The 23,571-nt window shown below is 49.2% G+C and overlaps 10 protein-coding genes across 10 annotated transcripts; 4 read left to right on the top strand and 6 right to left on the bottom strand.

Annotated features, from left to right (window-relative positions):
* Positions 1 to 94: 94 nt before the first annotated feature.
* On the bottom strand, positions 95 to 1,203 carry P168DRAFT_224849 (oxidase ustYa family protein; the record flags this gene model as incomplete). The annotated part of the gene is made up of 6 exons (XM_024833115.1): positions 95 to 165; positions 213 to 340; positions 393 to 474; positions 532 to 744; positions 809 to 969; positions 1,049 to 1,203. Coding segments are annotated over 6 exons (810 nt in total), but the record flags the coding sequence as incomplete, so codon positions are not given.
* A 1,673-nt stretch (positions 1,204 to 2,876) lies between these two features.
* On the top strand, positions 2,877 to 3,488 carry P168DRAFT_307666 (GroES-like protein; the record flags this gene model as incomplete). The annotated part of the gene is made up of 2 exons (XM_024839127.1): positions 2,877 to 3,089; positions 3,148 to 3,488. The coding sequence occupies exons 1-2, from the start codon at positions 2,942 to 2,944 to the stop codon at positions 3,486 to 3,488; spliced, it is 489 nt and encodes a 162-aa protein (XP_024688970.1). The 5' UTR covers positions 2,877 to 2,941.
* A 468-nt stretch (positions 3,489 to 3,956) lies between these two features.
* Positions 3,957 to 5,515, bottom strand: P168DRAFT_300151 (uncharacterized protein; the record flags this gene model as incomplete). The annotated part of the gene is made up of 5 exons (XM_024838393.1): positions 3,957 to 4,094; positions 4,157 to 4,452; positions 4,701 to 4,877; positions 5,012 to 5,070; positions 5,103 to 5,515. The coding sequence occupies 5 exons, from the start codon at positions 5,513 to 5,515 to the stop codon at positions 3,957 to 3,959; spliced, it is 1,083 nt and encodes a 360-aa protein (XP_024688969.1).
* A 1,382-nt stretch (positions 5,516 to 6,897) lies between these two features.
* Positions 6,898 to 7,234, bottom strand: P168DRAFT_322428 (uncharacterized protein; the record flags this gene model as incomplete). Its single annotated transcript, XM_024840572.1, has 3 exons — positions 6,898 to 6,947; positions 6,997 to 7,042; positions 7,103 to 7,234. The coding sequence occupies 3 exons, from the start codon at positions 7,232 to 7,234 to the stop codon at positions 6,898 to 6,900; spliced, it is 228 nt and encodes a 75-aa protein (XP_024688968.1).
* A 1,519-nt stretch (positions 7,235 to 8,753) lies between these two features.
* Positions 8,754 to 10,437, bottom strand: P168DRAFT_307665 (uncharacterized protein). Its single transcript, XM_024839126.1, has 4 exons — positions 9,856 to 10,437; positions 9,649 to 9,784; positions 9,440 to 9,573; positions 8,754 to 9,389 (listed from the first exon to the last, which is right to left on the bottom strand). Exons 1-4 carry the CDS (start codon positions 10,016 to 10,018, stop codon positions 8,866 to 8,868), a joined length of 957 nt encoding a protein of 318 aa, XP_024688967.1. The 5' UTR covers positions 10,019 to 10,437; the 3' UTR covers positions 8,754 to 8,865.
* A 229-nt stretch (positions 10,438 to 10,666) lies between these two features.
* P168DRAFT_293631 (glycosyltransferase family 32 protein) lies at positions 10,667 to 12,429 on the top strand. The gene has a single exon (XM_024837848.1). The coding sequence runs from the start codon at positions 11,139 to 11,141 to the stop codon at positions 12,267 to 12,269; it is 1,131 nt and encodes a 376-aa protein (XP_024688966.1). The 5' UTR covers positions 10,667 to 11,138; the 3' UTR covers positions 12,270 to 12,429.
* Positions 12,430 to 12,707: 278 nt separating this feature from the next.
* On the top strand, positions 12,708 to 14,772 carry lys9 (saccharopine dehydrogenase (NADP+, L-glutamate-forming)). Its single transcript, XM_024835548.1, has 11 exons — positions 12,708 to 12,766; positions 12,826 to 13,187; positions 13,252 to 13,272; positions 13,323 to 13,446; positions 13,504 to 13,586; positions 13,642 to 13,680; positions 13,744 to 13,828; positions 13,882 to 14,140; positions 14,205 to 14,293; positions 14,343 to 14,574; positions 14,637 to 14,772. The coding sequence occupies exons 1-11, from the start codon at positions 12,753 to 12,755 to the stop codon at positions 14,673 to 14,675; spliced, it is 1,347 nt and encodes a 448-aa protein (XP_024688965.1). The 5' UTR covers positions 12,708 to 12,752; the 3' UTR covers positions 14,676 to 14,772.
* Positions 14,773 to 14,918: 146 nt separating this feature from the next.
* On the bottom strand, positions 14,919 to 17,490 carry P168DRAFT_330561 (uncharacterized protein; the record flags this gene model as incomplete). Its single annotated transcript, XM_024841598.1, has 5 exons — positions 17,187 to 17,490; positions 16,703 to 17,121; positions 15,857 to 16,640; positions 15,004 to 15,744; positions 14,919 to 14,929 (listed from the first exon to the last, which is right to left on the bottom strand). The coding sequence occupies exons 1-5, from the start codon at positions 17,374 to 17,376 to the stop codon at positions 14,919 to 14,921; spliced, it is 2,145 nt and encodes a 714-aa protein (XP_024688964.1). The 5' UTR covers positions 17,377 to 17,490.
* A 2,261-nt stretch (positions 17,491 to 19,751) lies between these two features.
* On the top strand, positions 19,752 to 21,032 carry P168DRAFT_244290 (putative integral membrane protein Pth11-like; the record flags this gene model as incomplete). The annotated part of the gene is made up of 6 exons (XM_024833921.1): positions 19,752 to 19,949; positions 20,010 to 20,046; positions 20,098 to 20,165; positions 20,217 to 20,590; positions 20,645 to 20,715; positions 20,776 to 21,032. The coding sequence occupies 6 exons, from the start codon at positions 19,752 to 19,754 to the stop codon at positions 21,030 to 21,032; spliced, it is 1,005 nt and encodes a 334-aa protein (XP_024688963.1).
* A 393-nt stretch (positions 21,033 to 21,425) lies between these two features.
* On the bottom strand, positions 21,426 to 22,170 carry P168DRAFT_293629 (uncharacterized protein). Its single transcript, XM_024837847.1, has one exon. The coding sequence runs from the start codon at positions 22,093 to 22,095 to the stop codon at positions 21,502 to 21,504; it is 594 nt and encodes a 197-aa protein (XP_024688962.1). The 5' UTR covers positions 22,096 to 22,170; the 3' UTR covers positions 21,426 to 21,501.
* Between the last annotated feature and the right edge of the window lie 1,401 nt (positions 22,171 to 23,571).

Here is a 23,571-nt window from a genome sequence, read left to right as displayed (position 1 = left end):
CCATCATTACAATTCATGTCCCCATGAGTCGACTCCACGACATTATTCATATCCAATCCATGTACAACAACCATAACACCTAATGCCCATCCGACATCCCACCAGCAACAGTCGTACCCGGCGCAACGCCAGTAAGATGGTCGACACCATCCGCATATGCCCATCCTATCATCATCAGCGCAATCCACTCACTCAAAGAACATCAAACATACCGAATTTCGGATGCACCAATAAACCCGGCGTGTAAATATCCACGCTGCGCGTCTTCATCCATTCCTCGATGCGGCCCCAGTCTTTGCACTGATGTTGGCCTTGGTCGATACCGAGGGGAATACGCGTTCTGTCCTTATATTAGTGCTGTTTGTAGTCTTCAAAAAAAAAGAAGTGCGTACTCGGTACCCCATTGCATGGGAAAGATAGTCAGGTCGGCGTTACATTTGACTGCCTCCATCAGGTAGCTCAGACAGTGTTCTACTCAACCAGTCAGTGCATTAGCCTAGTTTCCACTGCAATATTAAGGTTTAGACAAACCGCCGTGGTGCATAAGAGCACGAGTCTCCTCGGCACTCTTGTTCGGGTGGTAATGGTCAAAGTGCAGCAAATGGTGCACTCGCTTGATACAGTGGATGGAGTGGTACACCGCTACCGAGCCGTAGATACCCGACCCGTCGCTGAACTCTACTAGACCTGGCATGTCGTGGTAGTCTTCGTTGAGCTCATCGCGGGAAAGACGGATGTTCGAGTCTGAAGACAGAATGATTAACTTGACGATTTGCAGTAACGGGAAGAAGGGAAAAATAGCACATACGCTCTAGCATCGCCGACCACACGGCGTCCGCTTCCAGACCAAGGGGACCAAACTCCTTGTGTTGTGGATCGGGGATGATCGTCCCGTTGGAAAAGTACTTTGTGTCGACGGTGAGACTGTGGGTAGTGTAGGCTACGGCTTCTTCCATGGGGGCTGTATAACTATGTTAGGGTTGAGTGGGAGAGGCAAGGAGTAGAGGAAGACATGCTGCGAATGAGGCCCGGTCCATTGACCCCATACGGACAGTTACTCTCCCCTCGTAGCCATAGTAGGACGGAGAGGCCGAGGATGACCGTGTTACAGACGAGAAGGACTGCGTGAGCGACCAGAGCTGCCGAGGAGCGATGTGTGAATGGGGTGTCTTCTTCTTCGCAGTGGGACTCTCTGGTTTCTTCGGAGTCGCGACTTCGAGGCAAGAATGTGTCTTGTTCTTTGAGGGTGCGGTCGTCTAGGTCGATGGTCAGGTCGGAGGATTGCCGTAGATGGGTGTATGGTGTAAAATCCCTCATGGTGGATGCCTGTTTGATAGGATTCAAGGAATGAGCAAGAAACATGGGAGAGCGAGGGTGGCTTGGGAAGTCAAGCAAGGAAGGGATATGCTAGATGAGTCCTTCCAGTGTGTGCGATTCAATGCATACGTGTACATCATGCATGATCTGACGTATCTGACGTATTTGATCAATAGTTTGGAGGATGTACAGGACAAATCGATCGCTGAGTTGGTGGAGAGTGCCACGCCCAAGCGGGGCTCTAGCTGCGTCAATTATGTAGGGAAAAAGCTTTACAAGACGTAAAAGAATGATGAAAAACGTACCACTTCCACTATTTGTAGATAGACAAAGGGGAAGTGCTTTGCAGAACTCTACAGTTGGTCACTAGAACCCTATATCTATACAACATACGTCTCTGCCCGTCGCAAATAAATAGAAACAAACCTAACATCTAGCACTATGCTGCTCTACAAACTGGACATATGCCACAAATTCTAGTTCGAAGGCGTAGAGACTATACTGATTGACATGACCATATATTCGTCCTACATGAGCTGTCAGAAACTTAGTAAATGTTCAACAGTATGGAAGAAATAAGCAAGATACGCAAGAGAAAGAGAGATGCTTTGAAAAGTCAAGTGAAAGAGACATTGTGACACTACATGTCCTTCCAGTGAGGGCATTTTTATGTACGCGTGTATATCATGCGTAGACCCGACATGTATCTATTGACAGTTAGTTAGGACAACATACAGGATACATCAATCGGTGAGCTGACCGTCGTGGCCCTATATATACCACGTCCCTCCCTGCCTATCGCACATGGAAACAAACAATCATTCCTCGATTTCCCTAATATTTCCTTCTCAAATATCATCCGACAAAAAGAAATAGCCCTAACGTGCCCTCTTTACTATCACAATGCGAGTCCCTACTATCTTTACTACCCTGGTTCTCCTGGCCATCGGGTCTCAGGCTCTGCCTACCAACGCTGGCGGTATGAATATGGTTCTAGAGATGCAGAAGAAAAGTCGAGACTGATCCTGCTACAGATAACGCCGCTGCGACCTCGGATGCAGGGCTACTCAAGAGAGATACAGACGTGGAAGCTAGGAGTGATGCAGACAAGGGATATGAGGGCTACAGTGCATATTAGAAAGCATGGTTGGAGGCAGCGATGATAGGAGACGAAAATCTGGTCAATGTTTCTGGCAATGTGGCTGAGCAAGCTATACAATATATGAAGTTTTCATTACACTAGAATGCTACTGCAGGGAGTGTTGCTTTCGGGGAATATATACCATAGCTAATGGAAGGTTATCCTAATCAAGTTCTGCGACAGAAGGCTGGGGCATATCAACAATGTGATAAAACTAGAGTGTAGTTCGAGTTGGGGCATATACTGATGGACAGCATACCTATTGAACAGTACGCAATTGCGCAGAAATCAACTAACGATATGACCATGGGTAAATTCATCGTACATGAGCTGTCAGACAGCACTCCCCGCACAGTCGAGTTGCACGCGGGTTGAAATCAGCTCCGTTGGCAACCAGGCATTTGGACAATCGCGTATTAAACAAATCACCTCAGAACTTACAACCAATCTAGCAATCTTCAACCTTCAAGCCACAATATTACCATGCCTTCCATGAAAGCGGCCCGATTCCATGTTGCCAGAGACATTCGTATAGAAGATGAAGAAATTCCCCTTCCCACGGCCGACCAAGCCCTAGTTGCGGTAGAATGGTGTGGACTATGTGCCAGCGATCTGCACGAATATCTACACGGTTGGTCACCCCTCTGAACTGCGAGAGCTTAGATTGATTGTAATGGACGGAGAGTCAGGCCCTTTGGCGGTTCCCACACAACCACATCCCCTCTCAGACGAGAAACTCCCCGTCATCATGGGCCACGAGTTGGCCAGACGCATCCTTGAAGCCCCTCGCAATTCGTCCCTGGCACCGGGTCAGCCCGTCATGGTTGATCCACAATTGTACTGCTTGTCCTGCGCGACCTGCCAGAAGGGACTGACCCACGGGTGTGAGAAATGGGGGTTTTTAGGTCTGTCTGGGCGGGGAGGAGATCTGTCAGAGGCTGTGGCTGTCGACACGGCAAGGATACACCCGCTGCCGGATTCGGTGGACCTGAGTGTCGCGGCTCTGCTGGAGCCTCTGGCGGTCGCATGAAACGCCATCAAGCGGGTGGAAATCACCGACTGGGCGATCTCATAGAGAGGCATGAACAGTGCGAGGCAACGTAAAGGAACCGGTCACATATACTAGGAAAGATATCAGGCCTGAGGGCTCAAGTAACCTGATTCTAATGATTGTCCCTATATTTACCCTACTTTTGTGGTATCTAGTACATACGACCATAGGGTGTGGAGAACAGGGCTTCCCGTCCGCTCAGCCGTACTTAAGCCACACGCCGGCCGGTTAGTAGTATGGTGGGTGACCACATGCGAATCCCGGCTGTTGTATGTTTTTCTTTTTCTTATTTTGTATATCTACTTTTTTTATTCTTGAATTCAGCTCTTGCCTGCATGTAAAATTCCACCTCGTTTAAGTTGCTCACGCTGTAAAGCTCACGTGCTCTCCGGGTGCGAACGTCCATGTCTTCCCCCTCCCAAAACCAGAGGGTCATTGCAACACATTTTAATGCCCTGTGATAATGACATCCTGAATCGCAGTCCACCCCTTGGTGGTGATACGAAAGACCTGCCTTGACGGTGGCTGTCTGCGTCCGAGGCTGAGTACCACCAACTCCCTCCCGTCAAGACGAATTAAAAATCCCTGCCATAAGCAATCAGTTTCTCATTTTCTTTAACAAAGCGCATACTGAAAACAATCCTGACCTTCTGAAACAACGCAAGAGGAAACCACATCTCCGGGCGTTCGAGCTTAGTGAATGCAGACAAGGGAGGCAAACGTATTTCTCCACGGGTCAGGGTCACACATTCCTCCAGCTCCGCTTGGAGAAACTCGTCGAATTTTCTTTGCAAAAGGGTCAGAGTCGCGGCAGGCAGTACATGCCTGACTACAGGGGCCAGGATGTCGTATATATCGTCGTATCCGAGCTCGCGGGCAATTTCAGCGGCTGTGATATCTGCGCATTGGAATTCACCTTTTGTCCGACCGGTTGCGAGGGTTCCTAGACGACAAATTTCACATTAGTGGGATTGCCCCAATATATCAGCACATTAGCTTCAGAAAAGAGAAACATGACGCTCGTACGGAAAGCTCCCTATTCGAGCAGCTGCGAGATGATGCTAATAGGGGCTCGCATGTAGGCAGCCTGATGGAGTGGGGTCCAGAGAGACAGCTTATGATGATTCTTGGCTGGGCCTGCTGCTTGATGAGTTGATTTCAGATGCAGACTTGCGTGGTATTAGTACATACGAAGCCGGACGGCATTTGACCATGACTCGTTGAAAACGCTCCTCCCTTCATCCAAGGATTCCAATACAGTCGACCAGTCACCGTATTTCGCTGCATGGACTAGTTTGTCCAGTTTTTCTAGATACACCGGAGCGAAAGGCTCCCTGACCAGGACTCCAAGCCACAGAGTAGGCGACGCTTGTAGGAGTTTTGTGCATGAAGCACATCGTGAAAGGTATTGCTAATCTTCGTGCGCTCCTCGACTTTAGATCTAAGCTTGAACATTTCGCTTTCAGTGATAACATTTGATTGCCTAGAAAGACATTAATAACAGTGTTCAGACCAAGGAGATTCTCTAAAAGATGTGACGGACTCAGAATCTTGTGAACGACTCTCGAATTTCAAGGATAGTTGAGGACATACGCAGCAATGAATGTCAAGACGAGCCCCAGGTCCCTCTCTCTCTCCTCCAATTTCTTCACAAGTGCGGCGACATCTGACCTGTAAAATAGCCAACTGATCTTCAACAAGAGGTCATGTCGTTTAGCCAAGCCTGCAACTTTGCGCACCAACTCCAGCACCTCATTTACAGTCTGCCTATACGCACTCTCATTGAATGAAAGGGCAGTAGACTTCTCCATAGGATCGGACAATCTGTTAGTGAGCGAGCGGAAGAGCTCCAAGTTGAGACGAATGCGTTCTGCGCGAGTGAACACTTCGAATAGAGCGAGCCGTGCCCCTTTCATGGTCTCGATAACATGCTTCATAGTCCGCACAATCTCGAGAAACATGCCAGCAAGCGCCGCCGCAGCTTCGGCAGATGCCACCACCTCCATAGTGATTTATCTGGTTGATCAAATGTGATTCCCAGTACTAATCTTCTATTTCTTTGAGAGACGGCTGCTATTAGCAAAGAATCGTCTGCTCTGACAGAATGGTTGGTTGGGAATTACAAGACTACTTGATTAGCTCGGTGTGTGCAGGGAAAGTGGCTAGCCACCTATGGGCACAAAACTCTAATGCGAGGCTACAGTAGCCGATTTCGAAGCACACCTTTTTCCCTTATTGTCTAGGGCATATATCTCAGCACCTAGGTCGGATACCGCTGTCTTCCATGGTACCTGGCTTTTGGTTCAATTGGTCGCCGACTCTCTCCGAGCTTGCGAAAACCCAAGGATCATGATTAAGCTTGATTAAGGTATTTGATATCGCTAATAGCATAAGGAAATGTACTTTTCTCTGCAGTCTGCGCAGAACTCCCTATTCAGGTTTAGCTCGGCTCGGGTTCCTGGAATCTATTATTCTCTACTTGTCAGATTATAAGCCATATCAACAGTATATATTGAGCTATGGTCAGACCCTGCAGCGTATAACCCATATTGCTGTAGACAACCCAGGGCAACATGCTGCACGTGATGTTATACTGGTAACTATATTTGAAATATTAACTACAGCTAAAGTCAAGCATATGGGACCCACGAAATGTTTAATGTTGAGCAGGTAACCCACAGTGAATCTTTAGGGATACAGTCACTGTAAGAGGTTAGCCGACCACATGAAGCAAAATGTTCTCATTGAAATATTCTCATTCCTGCATATTCTGTTATCATTCTAAGTGGGCTTTCATCGTTCCACCGATTACCCAAATATTGTCTTTTGTCTTTATTTTATAAAAATTCTTTGACCCTTTCCCATGCATTCTAGCAAGTCGAGATGCTTCCCGAGTATTGTACAAGCGCATGTCTTTACTGTATTACCCCGAAATAGGGATGGTTAATTGACCTTAGATATTTCAGAGACGCCTTTACCTCCTTCAGACTTTGAAAATATGATAGGGGCAGGAGACTTTATTGATTCGAGCCTTGCTTTAAAACACAAGACATTTTTGTCAGCATGCTTTCATATTAAAGGCCATATGCATTTTGTCTCTTCGTACTCCCTATCCCCAACAAGTATAATATGTCTTGGCTGGCTGCGTTCCAAATATCCCCAAGCCCATGATAAACTGTATGGTCTATTACGAGGCAATCGTCGAGCGCAGGCAACAGTTTCATAAAGCTACAGCACATCTATCTCATTATAACACTAGCAAAGCAGTCTATTAAACGCGGTCCATAGACTTTGCACCCGCGTCAAGACATGAAACATATACCGGAACACGAAGAAAACCACACACGGCCATATATAACCCCCCAGATACTAGTAGTTGCAAGACAACCTACTTCTTGCGGCATCCACCTTTGCATGCACATCCAAGGGCATTGCAAGCTGCAGATATTAGTACGTATTCATTTACAGATAGGTAAAGGAGACTCACGGCCCTTGCCACAATAAGGGGTGCCAGCCGTGCCATCAGCACACAACTAATTCACTATTCAGCAAATGTCTCCCACTAGAGTGGTATCAGTTGTTAGGAAGCTTACCCTGTGACCTTTACCTTTCTTGACGGTATGGCAGCAGTTCTGCGTTCCCTCGAGAGAATTGGGAGCTGGTTTGGCTGCCAGACCCGTGCTAATGAGGCAGAGCATGGCGACGGTGGTGTAGAGGAGCTTCATTGTAAGGGATTTTGTGAAGATTGACTAAATAAACCAAGGAATGATAGCAAGTAAACAGATGATGGGTATGCTGTTAAAGAGAGCTATGATAGCTGGGAATCAAGTAGATTTTATACCCCTGATCATCAATGGCAGGTACCATAGTGTGGACAGACCTCATCAGGGAGGAGTGAGAAATGCCGGATTACACCTCCGGACCACATAATATTGGATCCTTGCATACTAAACAGTTGTGTTTTTGAAGATTTGGCCGGGATTGAATCACTTTGTCAGGGTCAAATAACTGAGATATTACGGTCTAGACTGAAACATGTCGGCGGTGTAGTGTTTGCATTCCTTCAGCCACTGCATTAAAAACCGAATAGGCATTTGGTCGAACTTGATATGACTGATATTCAGCACAGTTCAACTCCATTCGGCTGCCAAGATACCAAGCAACCAATAAGAGGGTGTATCTCTGAAATTCCTCAGTCCCTTACTGTATGGCAATGTGAAAATTGGCAGTTTCCAATTCGAGTAATGAGAAGCACTTTCTTGTGATCTTGGCACATTCCAATTTACCTAAGAAATGGCATCTCCATTCAAATTTCTAGTTATACTCAGAATAAGAACTTTATGCGGGTGAGGAGAATCAGATAACACGAGAAGTTGGAATGTTTACATTCGCCAAGATATTTTGTTGCAAGGAGGTGCAAGGCTTCGAGGCTGCACAGCAACTAGATAGCTTTGAGTTGGTAGCTACGAATGCTAACGTAGACAAAAAATGAATGGGCTCTGTCTAAGTCAACACTTGACAAGGTAGCGTGTGCTGATCGCGTGTTTGTCATTTGGGCGAAGGCAGGCTTTTTTTGGCTACACCATCAGTTGTTTTTTAGGGCTTGCCTTGAATAAGGTAGACTACTTTACCTATTGTATTGCTTATCCTGACACCAAGAAGGGGTTGATAAAATGAAGAAATCACAGTTCTTACAAACACTGATCAATCTCCTGCCTGTTATATCTATAGGACTGACCTATGTGGAAGGGATTGGCAGGATCCTTGTGTGTCTAGGGGCCCCGAGTGTCCCAAGCTGTAAATATTTATAATGTGGAATGTTGGGTTCTCTTCGAAATTGGACTGGACTTGGGAGTTAAAATGCCAGAAATGCCAGCCCACTTCTGTTTTCTGTCGACGGTGTCTGGATATGACACTCTGGGGTACTTATTCCCTGGATATAAGGAATTTTCTTTTTTAAACTGTTACACCGAATATTCAAAATCCATAGCATAACATTGTCAACCAGACAATATTCTGGATGGATTGGTCAAGTTTCATCCAGACTCACTGAAAGGAGACATTGGAGAACACGCGGGGTGGCACGATGCTCTCAAGGATATATCCGGCTGCCACAGCTTTCAAATTCAAGTTAAAATTTAAGTTTATTTTAACACATAAACCAACCGTGTGTATCGTTTCCCCATGTTTTGCTGTCCCAGAGACTAATCCACTAGTTTCTGGATGATATCATAAAGTGACAAAAAGCTATGCAATAGATTTGCAAACCGATGCAAAAAATTAATTATATACATAAAACCATCTACACACACCGTCCCATTCCTGCTTCACATAATTGTACCCCATGCCAACCCAGCTAGTGCTGATGACCAGAACTTAATTCATAAATAGACGGACGACGACCAGTCGGGTCCATCTCGTAAGGAAATTGTTGCGGCTGCTTCAAGCCCGGCGCGCTCATCTCGTACGGAAAGTGCTGCGGTTGTTTCATGACCGGCGGGCCCATGTACGGGTGATCGTGCGGCCATGCGACACGGTCTCGTCGGTGTTTTCGTCGGTAGATGACCCAGACGACGATGCCGGCGAAGAAGGCGATCCCTGCGATTGGCCCTGCGACGGCGCCTGCGATCCATGCTTGGCTGGGTGGAGAGGGGTCTGGTTTTGAATTGGGTGGGTCGTCGGTGGGCTTATCTTCTGTGGATGTGGGCTTGGCTGCTGTGGGAGAGGCTTCTGAGGGGGAGGCTTCTGTGGACTTGGCTTTGGTGGGCTTGTCTTCGGTTGGCTTATCCTCGGTGGGCTTTGCGGTTTCCTTGGTGGTCGACGTTGTGGAGGCAGGTGATGCCGGCTGGGGCTTTGATTTTGTGGACGACTCTTCTGCTTCTATAGAAGATTAGAACTCCCGCAGAGCAAGCTGGGATGGGGACGTGTACCTGGCGTGGTGGTCGGTTCTGGTAACCTGCGATAAACTTGAAACGCGCTCCAATGCTCTGCGCAGAAGATATTACTGGCCGTTGGGCCTTTGAACGGCGCTGATTGATAGATTGTCATCGTGCGACATACGTTGCTAGATTCGGACAAACACGATCTGCGTTAGTGCTTGCTTGCGTGGTTTGAGCGTGTTCAAACAGCTGCAACTCACCAAGTGCTGGTCTTGCCATTGTCATAGGTGATGGAGTTACTCTGACAGTCTGTCGCAACGGAGCATGGGTTTGTGGAGCACCCGCGTGCATAGGGCCCCGTCGTGCTCCAGAAGTCCGGGTCCGTCAGTGCCTGGGCTGGACGGCAGGGTTAGTCTCGTGGATTTATACTTGGAAACTGAACTGGATGGAAAGAGAGAGGCTCTCACTCGTTGTGGGCCCAATGAACCACCCTATGAAATGGGGATCATATTGTACTGAGGTGGGCACGGGGTCGGCTCGGGCTGTGATGGGACCCAGGAAGCCATGGAGGAACAGCAGCCATCCCGAAACAGACTTGAAGGGATTAGAAGTCATTGACACTTTGCCCATCCGGCCTCAGAATTTCTTTTCTCTGGCAAAGCGACGGCTTTGGTTGGATGGTTTTATGACTTTTGATCTTCCAAGGTCACACAACCCTTAAAGCCCTAAGAATAGGTATGTTTCCCCGCGAATATAGGACCCACGGCAATTATAAGGATCACGGCAAGAATAACACCCAAGGCAGAATAGGTCTCGCCGCAAATAGAGATCCCACTGCGAAAATAGTTCTCAATACATAGAGGGAGGTTCGAGGAAGTTGGTATGTTTGCTCCGAGAGATTGCGCGAAGTTTCAAACACAACAGAGACGACCAGCGCGTCCGGGCTGTGGGAGCGCATATATGCGCTGTGTCCCCAGCGCCGGCGCATGGCAAAGGGGGGGTTTGAGCAAACCCGACATTCTGGAAATTGTAATCCTTCGTGGTTTCGCAAGCCACCAGAGGTCGAACTTAACCACAGGGCATTGGGCTGAACCCGAGACAAGTGCTGAGATATGTTTAGCACTCAACCAGGTGGTGACAGAGTGGGTCCAGATCCAATCGCTGACTGGAGATTGCCGCCGGCGGAGTAGAGAGGACTTTTTGTCGCGATCAAAATAGATTGACAGGCTAAATGCTGCAAGTACGCGCTGCTGTGAAAACGTCCGACTGCATCCACTTGCTGGGGTGAGATTATTCCCTGCGTGTCTGACCTCTCACAAGGCTTGATCGATCATCTTAACGCCGGAACCTTGACCCTGGTGGGTCTCCGGTCGATAAATGTCCACTCCAGGCGAACTCTCCGGAGGACTAACGTGAAACTAATTTGATCGGCTCGTTTGGTGTCCATCGAGGCTCTTGGCCCAACTGACTAATTTAGTCGGCGCTAAACTGGACGCCCAAGATTGGCTCTGTCCCCTGTCTCATCACAGGCCAGACAGACGCTTTGTGATGTGCCACCTCGCCTCGCGACTCGCCCCCTCAAGCTTTCTCTGTCTTGGTGTGAGAGAAGATGTCACTTGCACCTTCTGCTATTATATAGGTACCGCTGTATCCTAGTGGGTTCATTCGGATGTGAATGTTCCCCTCATATTTGATTTGATTCATCGACTGGTCTCAAATGGGCGGTCCTTCCATGATACCGGCCCCCCTCATGCAGACCGGGCGCTCCGTGCGTCTGGTCGTGGCTTTATCTCTTTCCTTCGTGATCCTGTACTCCTTTTATTTAGGATGGCCCCAGGTCCCTTCTCAGGTCTTCTCGAGCAGTCAGACTTCATCGCCCCCACCATCCGAAGCGACGCAGCCGGCGACCGGTGACGCAGACACATCGCCATGGTACAATACAGACCCAACCCCCGACAGCCACTGGAGCAGCGACCCAAAGAGTCGCCCCCCAAACGCCGAGCCCTCTGGCTATACCATCCCCGAGAAAGTGTGGCACTCGGCGAAATTCGACAACATCACGGACCAGCAGCGGGAATGGACCAACAGCTGGAAGGCGAAGAATCCCTCCTGTCGCCAGGAGCTGCTAAACGACGAGGCCGGCGCGGCGTTCGTCCGCACCCACTACTACGAGACGCGACCGGACATCGTCGAGGTCTACGAGCAGATCCCCATCCCCATCTTTCGCGCGGACCTCCTCCGCTACCTGATCGTCCTCGCCGAGGGCGGCATCTGGAGCGACCTGGATGTCACGTGCGAGAAGCCCATCGCCGACTGGGTGCCCGAGGAGCACAAGCGCGAGAAGATCAGCATGGTCGTGGGCATCGAGTGGGACTTTGAATGGCGAGGCCCAGATAAGCAGGTGGCATCGCAGTTCTGCAACTGGGCGTTCATGGCGGAGCCATGGTCGCGCCATCTCATGATGGTCGTCAACTCGGTGGTCGACAAGCTGAAGGAGATTGCCAACAGCAACGGCGTCCCCGTCAGCGGCATCACCCTGGACATGCTGCCGGTGGACGTCGTGGACGTCACCGGGCCCAAGATCATGACCATCGCTATCCTGAAAAGTCTGGCCGAGATGCTGGGCAGACCGGTCGACGACCGCGACTTCGCCCACACCAAGACGCCCAGACTGGTCGGTGATGTTTTGATCCTACCGGGCGCTGCGTTTGCCGCCCAGAACAACGGATTCCCGCAAGACCAGGGGGATGTTTTTGTCTCTCACCATTACGAGGGCTCGTGGAAAGAGGCCGATGCAGCCGCCAAGGAGCGGAAAAAGCAGCAGCAGGAGCAGCAGCAGAAACAACAGGAACAACAGCAGGGAAAACAAACTTCAGCGTAATATACCAGCCGTGAGCATTGGCGTTGTACTTATTATTTTTATTTCTCTTCTTTATCATCTATTTTTGTTGTTTGCATGGGATGGGTCCCATTTTGTGGGTATGGTATGATTTTCATCTTGGTCGCAATTCCCTTGATGGTGTACAAAGATCTTAATGAACATATTATCTATTGATGAACATAGTATTGGTCTGTATACATGATCTTGACATATTCAGACCAGTTTGTTCCTCCATGGCTGTCAGTATTTGCTATCATTAAACCCCGCATATTTTGACATACTCGATGGCAAAAGTTATAAGCCTAACGTAATCAGTGCATATCTACAAACGGCAGGCGGTGAGAGAAACGAGTGACGAAGATCCCCACGTGACATACCCCGCGGCCGGATTTGTTGTGCTTTTCGAGTCATCCTTCGACTCCGATTTCGCATCCCACACTCGATATCTCTCCATTCCCAATTCCAACTATCCTAACCTGCAAAATGTCGCCCTACAAGTATGATATAACCCCTCCGACAGATTCGAAGTCCCATGCTGACCACCTATCCTCTCTAGAGTGCTGATGCTGGGTGCGGGGTTCGTCACCCGACCCACGCTCGATATCCTCTCCGAGTCCGGTGTCGCCGTTACCGTGGCCTGCCGCACCCTGGAGTCCGCCAAAGCCCTGTCGGCCGGCGTCAAGAACGCCACTCCCATCTCGCTCGATGTGACCAACGACCAGGCTCTGGATGCTGAGCTCGCCAAGCACGACCTCGTCATCAGCTTGATCCCCTACACCTTCCACGCCGTCGTCATCAAGTCCGCTATCCGCACCAAGAAGCATGTTGTTACCACCTCCTATGTCTCTCCTGCTATGCTGGAGCTGGATGAGGAGTGCAAGAAGGCTGGTATCACTGTTATGAACGAGATTGGTCTGGGTACGTGATCTAGTCTAGTCCAGCGGTTTCTTGTCTGAGTATTGACTAACTGTGATTTATACAGATCCCGGCATTGATCACCTCTGTAAGGATTTCATCAGGACTTGAACAAATGCAGCCAACTGATCGGTATAGACGCCGTCAAGACCATTGAGGAGGTCCACGCCGAAGGCGGAAAGATCACCTCGTTCCTGTCGTACTGTGGTGGTCTGCCCGCCCCCGAGAGCTCCGGTAACCCTCTCGGCTACAAGTTCTCTTGGTACGATTCCTGTACATTACACACTTGTCACTTGATGATACTGACTGTACGGTGAAGGTCTCCCCGCGGTGTCCTGCTCGCCTTGAGAAACGCCGCTAGCTTCTACAAGGATGGCAAGGTTGTCAACGTCGCTGGTCCGGGTAAGGAGCGCAGTTGCTCGCTATCTTGCGGAAAGTGAATGCTGATATTTGACAGATCTGATGGCTACTGCCAAGCCCTACCACATCTACCCCGGTGAGTAGCCATGAAGCCGAAAGGCGCACACCATATCTTAATATGTAATACTGACGGGTTCAGGCTTCGCCACTGTTGCGTACCCCAACCGCGACTCCACCCCCTACAAGGAGCGCTACAACATCCCTGAGGCGCAGACCATCATCAGGTACGATTGAAAACCAGCGATTGAGCCCTATATGGATGACTAACACCTATCAGAGGTACTCTGAGATACGCCGGCTTCCCTGAGTTCATCAAGGTCCTTGTCGACATGGGCTTCCTCCAAGACACCGAGCAGGACTACTGGAAGACCCCCATCGCCTGGAAGGAGGCCACCCAGAAGCTCCTCGGTGCCTCGTCCTCGGATGAAGGCGAATTGCTCCGCGCTATTGCCTCCAAGACCTCTTTCAAGGACAACGAGCAGAGAGACCACATTCTGTCCGGCCTCCGGTGGATTGGCATCTTCTCCGACGAGAAGGTAAGTCTTCTTCTATCCATCACTTAGGGAGACCCATAGGGCAGTTAGCTAAGAAGTGATCAAGACCATCCCCCGCGGCAACCCCCTGGACACCCTCTGCGCCACCCTCGAAAAGAAGATGCAATTCGGCGAAGGCGAGCGCGATATCGTCATGTAAGACCACTATTCCCAGATACATAAGAATACTACTAATACATCCCAGCCTCCAACACAAGTTCGAAGTCGAGCTGAAGGACGGCACCAAACAGACCCGCCTGTCCACTCTCGTCGAGTACGGCAGCACCGACCCCACCGGCTACTCCGCCATGGCCAAGCTGGTCGGTATCCCCTGCGCCGTCGCCGTCAAGCAGGTTCTGAACGGCACCCTCGCCGAGAAGGGTGTTCTGGCGCCTATGAACGGCAAGATCAACGAGCCTCTCATGAAGGAGCTTAAGGTATGTCAACTACAACCTGTCTCATTCAATCAGGTTGATGATACTGACGCGTATCGTTTTAGGAGCAATACGGCATTGCGTGCAAGGAGGAGATCGTCTAAGCGATTATCTCACGTGGGGGGAAAAATAAGCAATGATCTTGGAATAAAAATTAAACAACGGTTGATCATATAGAGCAAAATATAGACACGGTCTTGGTACATCTATTCTCTGTAGCCACTACTTCTTTCTTCCTCGCTGGGCTCGAACCTTGCTGCTCATGCAGGATCAATTACATGGCGAGATAATAAGACTGGTATCCTAGTCTTGCCTGTCGTGCTAACATCGAACTTACTTCAGACTATCTACCAGTCTACTAGAACTCCCCAGCATATACTCATCGCAAATATCGTACACATACATTCACATATAATACATCTCAATACATACCACCATAAGACCGACCGCGCGTAATCCCCGTGACCTCATCGGGAGTCCCAAACCCAGCCAACGCAAGCTGACGCGAACCGGCTTCATCATCGGCGACATCACCACCACCACCATCACCACTCCCAGACTCCGGCACGAGCCTTACCTGACTCCCATCACGGTCATCATTAGCCTCACTTCCAGAGAGTCCTCGCTTCCGTTTCCGAAGCCCCCCCCCACCACCACCATCCAGCTTCGACGACGACGACGACGACGACGACGATGACCCCAGCACGACCTCCCCAAACTGCACGGGAAGATCCTTCAACTTATTAGGGACGTTCACTTCGCCCCCGAGACACCCACCCGCAGCGAGTCTATCAACAGTCGGACTCCCCCGAGTCGTCATAAGAATCTGCAAGAAGCCGTGATCGGTAGCGGGGACGCCATTCGTCCAGAGCGCCCACAGCCCTGCGACCAGGAACGGCAGGGCGATAAACAGAGTCCCGAAGTAGGGTATGACGAGGCGCTGGATGCGCGAAAAGTGGTACTGCTGGCGTGGGTCGTGGCGGGTGACGTTTGTGCGTGTTGTCCAGCGGTCGTATTTGACGATTGCGGAGAGGGTGATGTTGAGCAGCATTTCGTTGAGGATGCCCGAGTTGAGGTCGAAGAGGCTGTTTGAGACGTAGGTTCCTTGGGAGAGCTTGAGGTTCCAGGCTATGAAGAGGGGGGTGTAGTGGGCGATTGTGTTGTTTGCGTAGCCTGGAGGTTGTCGATTAGTACTTTTTCTTCTTTCTTTTCTCTTTCCTCTTTTTTTTTTTTTTTTGTTTTTGATGGGGCACAGAAGGAAATGCAAGAGAGACAGAGAACATACCGTAAATACCTTGATCTGGGTCTGCATACCACCACCAGAAGTCCCTGCCTATAGCGTTTGCGTGCTTGTCGTCGCCCTCTTGAAATGTCGTCGAGTCGTATTGCCCCGTCAGTTGCGAAAGCATAGCAACAGCCAGCGTCATGATATTCGCGTCACGGACTTTCTCAGTCACGGCCGGACCCCAGTCCCCGCCTTTGGAGTGGTGGATCCACTGGTCGACGGACTTTCCAGCTGGAGGTGGCACCGTGTCTATCAGATCCACCAGCGGGTGCACGGATTTGGGGGTGGCTTTTGACGTGAGCTGATTGTGGGTGTAGTTCTGGAAGACATCGTAGGTGACTCGGTGCGGGACGCAGAGGAGGGTTTCTCGTTTGTAATAGAGCATAGTCTCATCGTCATCTAGGTCGACGGCGGCCACGGAGACGAGATTGGTAAATCGAAATGTCGCGTCCCTGTCCGGCTGGTCGCCGTTCTCGTAACCCGATGCCCAGTGCGCGGTGTAAATGGGTTCCTCGATCGAAGTCATGTTCAGGACAGGGCTGGTCTTGTTCGTGCAGCGCAGGTATGGCGCGTCAACCGTCATGTGGTAGGAGCACGACCCGCCACAGGGCGAGGGGCCGTTGGAGACCTCGCCGTTGACGATCGTGCCGAATGCGAGCTGCGACACGGAGGGTTTGGTCCATAGGCCGTCCGGGTTGGGGGTTAGCGGGTAAATGCCATCCGGGTCGGAGTTGACCAGGGCTAACGAGTTGTCCCGGAGGGCCTTGAAATCGCCATTCCACATCTTGAAGAAGACACGTCAGTATCTTTTCACACCAATCCACCTGTCTGCCGGACAGGACTCACATCTGAGGGATTAAACGTCGGTACATCCGCCATGTCGGAGTGCACGTAGCTGGCACTGTCCAACGACAACGAACTGGGCGGGAACGCGGTAGCGATTGGGATCAGCCAGATTTGACAGGCGACGGCCACGAGCAACGATCCATGCTGTAGGACTTGCGGCTGAAAACCAAAAACGGGATTGCTCCGTAGGGTGTATAGTGTTTCAACGATGCCGAGCTTGATCGGTGAAAGCCGGACGAGTCGCCAGAAGTATTGCGTGAACACGGCAGCCAAGGTCGTGCGGATGCTGAAACTGAAGACGGTTGCCGCAATGGTCGCGAAGGTCATGATATGGGCTTGATCTGGGATGTCTGGGTCGTTCTCATACTTTCCGTCGAAATACTGAAAAGTCAACAAGTGTGCGATGGCAATCAGTAGGCCTGTTGTTACAATGAGATATGTACGTTAGCGTGCTGACCCAGTCCCCGGAGGATATCACGCAAACCTAAGATATACGGGGCCACCATCAGGGATGGGACTCGAGACCCGATGCCCCAGCGGCATTGCTGGATGGAGTCATTGGCGGTGGCATCTTGGCCCACTCGATGATACTGCTTGTTGCTGGGTGCTTTCTGGGACGTGTTGCCGCTTAAGTCTTCTAGTGGTATGTGATGAAACTTTTGTGACGAGTGCATTGTGCCAGCCAGTATTAAGGATTGGACCCATCAGGGCAATTTCCATACCAGACATTCGTAGATTTTTACATAGGTACTCCTGACTGACGGGCCTCGGACGTCTTTATTCCATCGATCAGTGCGGCTGAACTTTCCGTTTATCATGGACTAGTAAATCAGCCAATTGTCCTGGCCGATCATTATAGAACGAGTAAGCATTATCCTCTGTACGGGCATGATAGGCAGGAAGCTGCTCCGCATTACGGTCAGCGCAATGTGTGGGTCTTCTGGGGTTTTCTTTCCGTCCAATGGAGGTACCCCTACTGGTGCTTTATGATCCTCCGTCGGTGTTAGCTTCAACCTACTTTTTGCGGTGTATGTTTCTGATAGGTGCGTGGGTCTGTTAAACGGCACATTGAAAACCGAGTCAGTAATTTTGGTCACTGGAATCATTCCTGGACCTCTTGCTTAACCACAGGGATGAAGCTGTTGTAATCCTCATATACTGAGATCAGTGACTTATCACGCCAACAAAGCCTAGAGTATACGTTTTGCATCCGCGAACGGAGAATTGAATAAACTCCTGGTTTATCCGTACTAACCGAGCCTGCGGTAACAGTGACAACCAGATCTGGGGTGAGTATCGTTTGCTGGGAACTAGACCTTCACCTGTAGAAATTTTTTTCAGGATTTCCCTGACAAGAAATGGAGTCTAAATCATTGATTGTCACCAACCGCACAGCCATCAAGCGTTAACCAGCACTGATGCTAAAAACAAGAGTCGTTGCTGTCAACCATTATTGATCCAGATCCATGATACTTTGACGCAATGAGCCAGGACTGATGCCATGAGATTACCAGAACCCGCGTCTGTTAGATGGTGCCAAAGAGGGATTGAGAATGGGTCCAGAATTCATGTCGTATAAGTGGGGACAACGTTAAAAAGGGGTATGACTTTTTTTTTTAAAAAAAAAAACCTCTACACCTATAGGTGAGAGGCATACAAGTAGAATTGATGAGAATTTCACGGGCTTGACGAAAACTGACGATGTGGAGAAGTGTTGGAGGGAGAGATCAATTCTGTCAGAAACACAATGAACCTCGTCAGTGACCGTCACCTGACTATCCACGTAACATCTATTTTCTTGGACTGACTGCATCCATGCTCGTCTGTACAAAGGTACTACTATGATTTACTTGGATACTATTTAACACGAAGTATCAATAGACCTGATTCTGATTAGCTTCTACGCGGCTAAAGCCTACATTAGCAGTATGTTCAGAGCTGCTGACTTGGAAGGGGCACAACTATCGAGTCGTTAGTCTTCGATTGCAAACTCTCCAGATATAGAATACTCATCTCCTCTCATAATAGACTTTTATCTTTGTTTAGCTCGAGGGCGATGTATTTGCTCGCTCACGAAGCATGGAAGTGGGATCCTGACCCAGCTTTCGCGATTGAATACAGCATCATTTATCGCGGGCGAAGGAAGTTACCCCTCGACGAGTGTACGTCATGTAGTCTGACCAAGCAGCCAGACCAGGCGAGTGGGGTGTGGGGAGATAACAATGTTTGTCTATATGACAGGTCTTGAATCTGATGTATCATTTACGAACGATCACCAAGTATTAGGGTTGCCAACCCTACACATTCGAGTCAGTCGATAGTTCGGAAACATCCCGTTGACCACTAAGTTTATATTTAGACACTTGTCAATATAAAAACATGAGTCTCATCCTATGTAGGTGCCTAGATCCTTTACAGACCACATGGCAGCCCCAATTTGGAGCATAGCGTCACCTCCTTGCATACGTCTTTCCCCAATGGTCCGTGTACAAAGTCTCTGAGGGACCGATTTCAGTGTGCAACCGTCACTACAGGGCTATCCCCGATCGATGCAAGGTGACAGACAGAGACTCGACAGCTGTCTGTCATATTCTACCTAAAATCATTATCCGCAATCCGGAAGCTGCTAACAACTGCTAAACCAACGCCTTCCTTCTAGGTAGACGGGCCCTGTGTCAATACACCTTGCATAGATCTAAATTTCCTATCGACAACTGTTATTGCTGTATCACCTCTGACGTCTTCCAAGGACCTAAAATGCTTCCCCTTACTCGAAGAACCAAAGATGACCTCGAGAATAAACTCCCGGGCTGAAGATTCCGGGAAGCCATATGTGATCTGTAGAATCATGCAAATCAAACGGTTAAGGTTGAGAAAACGCGACAAGATAAACACCATTAGCGGGGCTGTCAAGCGGCCTCTTATATCTAACCATGTCCAGCGTTCTCAAAATTCCAAATACATGCAGCCAAATTAGCTATCCCCCTGTCAGAATTGAATTTTGCCTCTCCTCCCACTCTTATTCACTCTTTCAGGCAAAATCCATCAGATGTCTCTATCGCAGGTATCAGACGGCGGCGTCTCGGGTGACTTTGAGCACCCGAATGCCAACCTGCGCCGGGCCGTCATTGTCGCTCTTTATTTTGCATTTATCCTGTCAACTGTGTCAGTTGTCTTGCGTCTGGTAGCGAGACGTATCACAGGCACCGGACTTTTGCTGGACGACTATCTAATTGTAGCAGCTTTGGTAAGGCATAACCTGCTGCTTGCACAGTATGCATGTTGACCGTTGACATCTATACGATAGCTCTTTAAGTATGGATGCTCAATCGGAGTCGTCATCTGTAAGTAATCTAAACTTTGAGATAATTTCAGATTAAGTCTAACCAGAGCAGTGCTCTTCAACGGCATGGGATCACATATCACAACGATCCCACCCGAGAACCTCGAAGTCTACATGAAGGTTTATATCTCTTTACATGGCTCAACTAGACCCCGAGCTAAAATGAAACAGATTGGATGGTCCAATCCATTCGTTTACACAACCTGCATCGCACTCATCAAATTGTCCGTCTTAGCCCTCTACAAGCGCCTCTTTACCACACAACGCATGTACGTTGCCGTCAACGTTGTCGCCTCTTTCATCATTCTCTGGACATTGAGTATTTACATTGTTGGGGTCCTGCAATGCCTCCCGGTGAACAAGTTTTGGAACCGTGAAATTGAGGGGACCTGCATTGACCCTGCCATGTTCTTTTATGGCATGCAGATCCCCAACATCCTTACCGATGCTGTCTTGCTAGTCATGCCACTGAAGCCGGTTTGGTCGCTTCCTGTTTCCAAAAGCCAGAGAGCCCTTCTTTCATTCGTTTTCCTCGTTGGTATTTTGTGTGTCCCCTCGTCCCCTCTCGAAAACCATGCCACCTCTGACGTCTGCAATAGAACTTTGATTTTTGATATCATCCGACTGGTAGCCATGATCCAGTTTACCCACTCTGGTCCCGACATCACTTGTGCGTGTCTCTCCCCCCTGTGTTCCAGTCCCCACTGTAAATGAATACTGACAACCAAAGACAACCAAGTCCCCTTCGTCGTGTGGACCTGCATCGAAGCGGCGGTGGGAATCACCGCCGCTTGTCTCTCTAACCTGCGACCTCTCTTCCGGCTCGGCCAGCGAGATTTTTGGTCGCAGGCCCGCCAGTCAGCGGGCCACTCGAAAGAGGAGCTCAACAAGTCGCAGGACCTATCGTTGGAGGGTAGTAGTATCAGGTATGTGCAGGGCGGCATCTATACCCGCCACAGTGTGTCTATCCAGCATGAAGAGGCTTGAGATAGTCGGATATCAGTGTTGACTAGGCTCTCTATTTCTTTGCTATTGATGCATTGGTGTGATTATGATTGGATACCTTCAGGTGGGAGTCTGGGACTCGGTGGTGCTGGTTTTTTAACACCTTCATTGTGTATAGTCATTGTTCTTTATTGTCACTATGAGCTCTAATGTTTTGTATAAAACTCCTGTTGTATTCTTAGTTGATCTTGGTCCTTGACACCAAAACATGATTAATAGGCTAAGAGAAGATACAGCACAGCAGTAATATACTCATCTATTATAGCGTCGTGACACCTAGAATACCTAGGTCTTCAGTCACGAGGCACTACCAGGCATGTACAAGTTACTACTAGTTCAGGCTCAAATATCAGACTCGAGCTTTCATAATAAACATGCTACTGAAGCACCCATTCTGGGCATTATCTGTCTCTGTCTTGTAACAACTCACATTCCCTCCACCCAAAAAGCACTACAACATAGCCATAGCACCTCTCTCCCTCTCCATCAGTTCCCCAACCTGTTCCTTCGACGCCATAAGCATACACACCCTACGTTTGCTATCCCCATCCTCATAGTACAAACGCGTCCCGACGGACTCCACGTTCCCCCAAAGCCGTCGATACTCCTCCTCCTCAAAATACAACGACTCCCCATCCGCAAACCCCATGAGAATCACCGCCGACGGCTCCCCGCTGCAGCAGGGACAGCCTTGGCCTTCATAGCTGGGCTCTGTCGCCGTTCCGGCCGTGATAGCTGCATTTCGAATGTCGTCGCTGCGCTCGTACAGTTCCAGGAAGAGCGCGTCGAGAGGAAGGTAGGACAGGCGGGTTGCGAGGGAGGCGTGTTCTGCTATGCAGCGGCTGCCGGTCTGTAGGTATAGTTTGCCTAGCTTGTCTAGGTGGGCGGTGCCGGTGTAGTTGTCGTGGGTGATGAGGCGGTCGGCGGCTGGGGAGACGGATGGGGTGAGGCCGGGGACGAGACGCAGAATTTCTTGGATTGTTTCTTCCAGGGGGAGGCTGGGGAGGTGGTCTATGTGTGCTTGGAGGTCTTGTGGTTGGGCCATGATGGTGTTGGAGAGCGCTTGTCTGGAGGATATCGGATATGATGATATGATGAGTTGGAAATAGGTGAAGTGAGGAAGTGAGGTTGTTGTAAAGTCAAAAGATACGCGGGGTATTTTATAGCCTTGTCGTTTATGTTATTCCCTGGTTCCTTTCATTCACTCCTCGCATGGATGCCTACATGACCCCACCAAATGCTCTATAGCTGCTTAGCTGTCGCGAGCTGCGTGCATCTTAATCTACGGCTCATTCAACTGAGATTCTTTTGAGTCAGGCGTTCTTCCATTAATAACTTGAGCATGGAACTCGATAGTTAACGACAATCTACACCTGTATTTCAGTTTATCTAAACACCCTTCACACTGTCTTAATTGATTTGTATTGAAGATTGGATGGCATTATGACTCACGCAAAGCAGTCAGCATCTATACTGGTCGAAGACTCAATATCTACTCTCGCAGCCTCAGCCTTGCGCACTGGCAGATCTACTTGCTCATCACGCCATGTAGGAAATAACAGGCCATGGAACCACCATCCCGCTAAATACGCAGGTAGTTCGTCCAGTTCCAGTAATCCATAACCCCGCAGATATAACAATGATCTTATTACCGCAGTACTCCTTATATAGATGTTATGGTCTTCTATGGCGGGTGTACTGTGGGTCAGTGCGCTCGCAAGAGGGACCGACAAAGTGGGGATCTGAATGAATCGGCCTTTTCATTGGGGTTAAGCTACTAGTTCGGATGGCTAGTCAGGGAGTGGATTTTCAAAGTGGGTCCGGATTGTGTTGAGGAACAGATTATTCTTGGATTTGGTCCTGCATGGGGTTGTGGTACTCTATGGTGGTCGCTGTGTTTCGTCACAAAACATACACAGGCTGGGATCGTGGGGGCTTGAGACGACTAGAACTAATGGAGAATGGACAGTGAAGATAGTTAGGACTTTTTTTGAAGATCTAAGGGATAATCATGTCAATATTTGATCTATAAACTGCTGGAGATTGCACTGTATAACGCGGGGATATATATTTGACAGGAACTACGCTTTGATGACTTTACAGCCTACCAACAGAAAAACCCAGGACCTTGATTATTCCTAAATTTCGTGGAATTATGAGACAGACAATCAGCCAACAATAGCTGACTTGCGGTGTTCTTCCAACATGAATTAATTGTTTTTTTCTAATTCTTCATATTTTGCAACTATTCGCAACTTTTCATAGCAGCAATATCATGATTCTTTTGACCTGTACAATTGTTTCCCCACACAGTTTCTCTAGGGCCAAAAAAGAGCCCTTCATATGAGAGTTGACTGTGGATATTTCAAATCAATAGATATATCATGATGTTGATGAACACATGAATGATCAATGATACTCGTGAATATCCATAACTATACAAGGAGCGGCAGAATAACGGGTGGTGGCCTCACCGCCCTCTGACAAGATGACATAATCGCACAGTAACGCCAAAAATATA

The sequence above is a fragment of the Aspergillus campestris genome (assembly GCF_002847485.1).
Source record: "Aspergillus campestris IBT 28561 chromosome Unknown P168scaffold_15, whole genome shotgun sequence".
NCBI lineage: Eukaryota > Fungi > Ascomycota > Eurotiomycetes > Eurotiales > Aspergillaceae > Aspergillus > Aspergillus campestris.
Note: the sequence above shows the minus strand (reverse complement) of the source record. Positions and strands in the feature narration are given on the sequence as shown.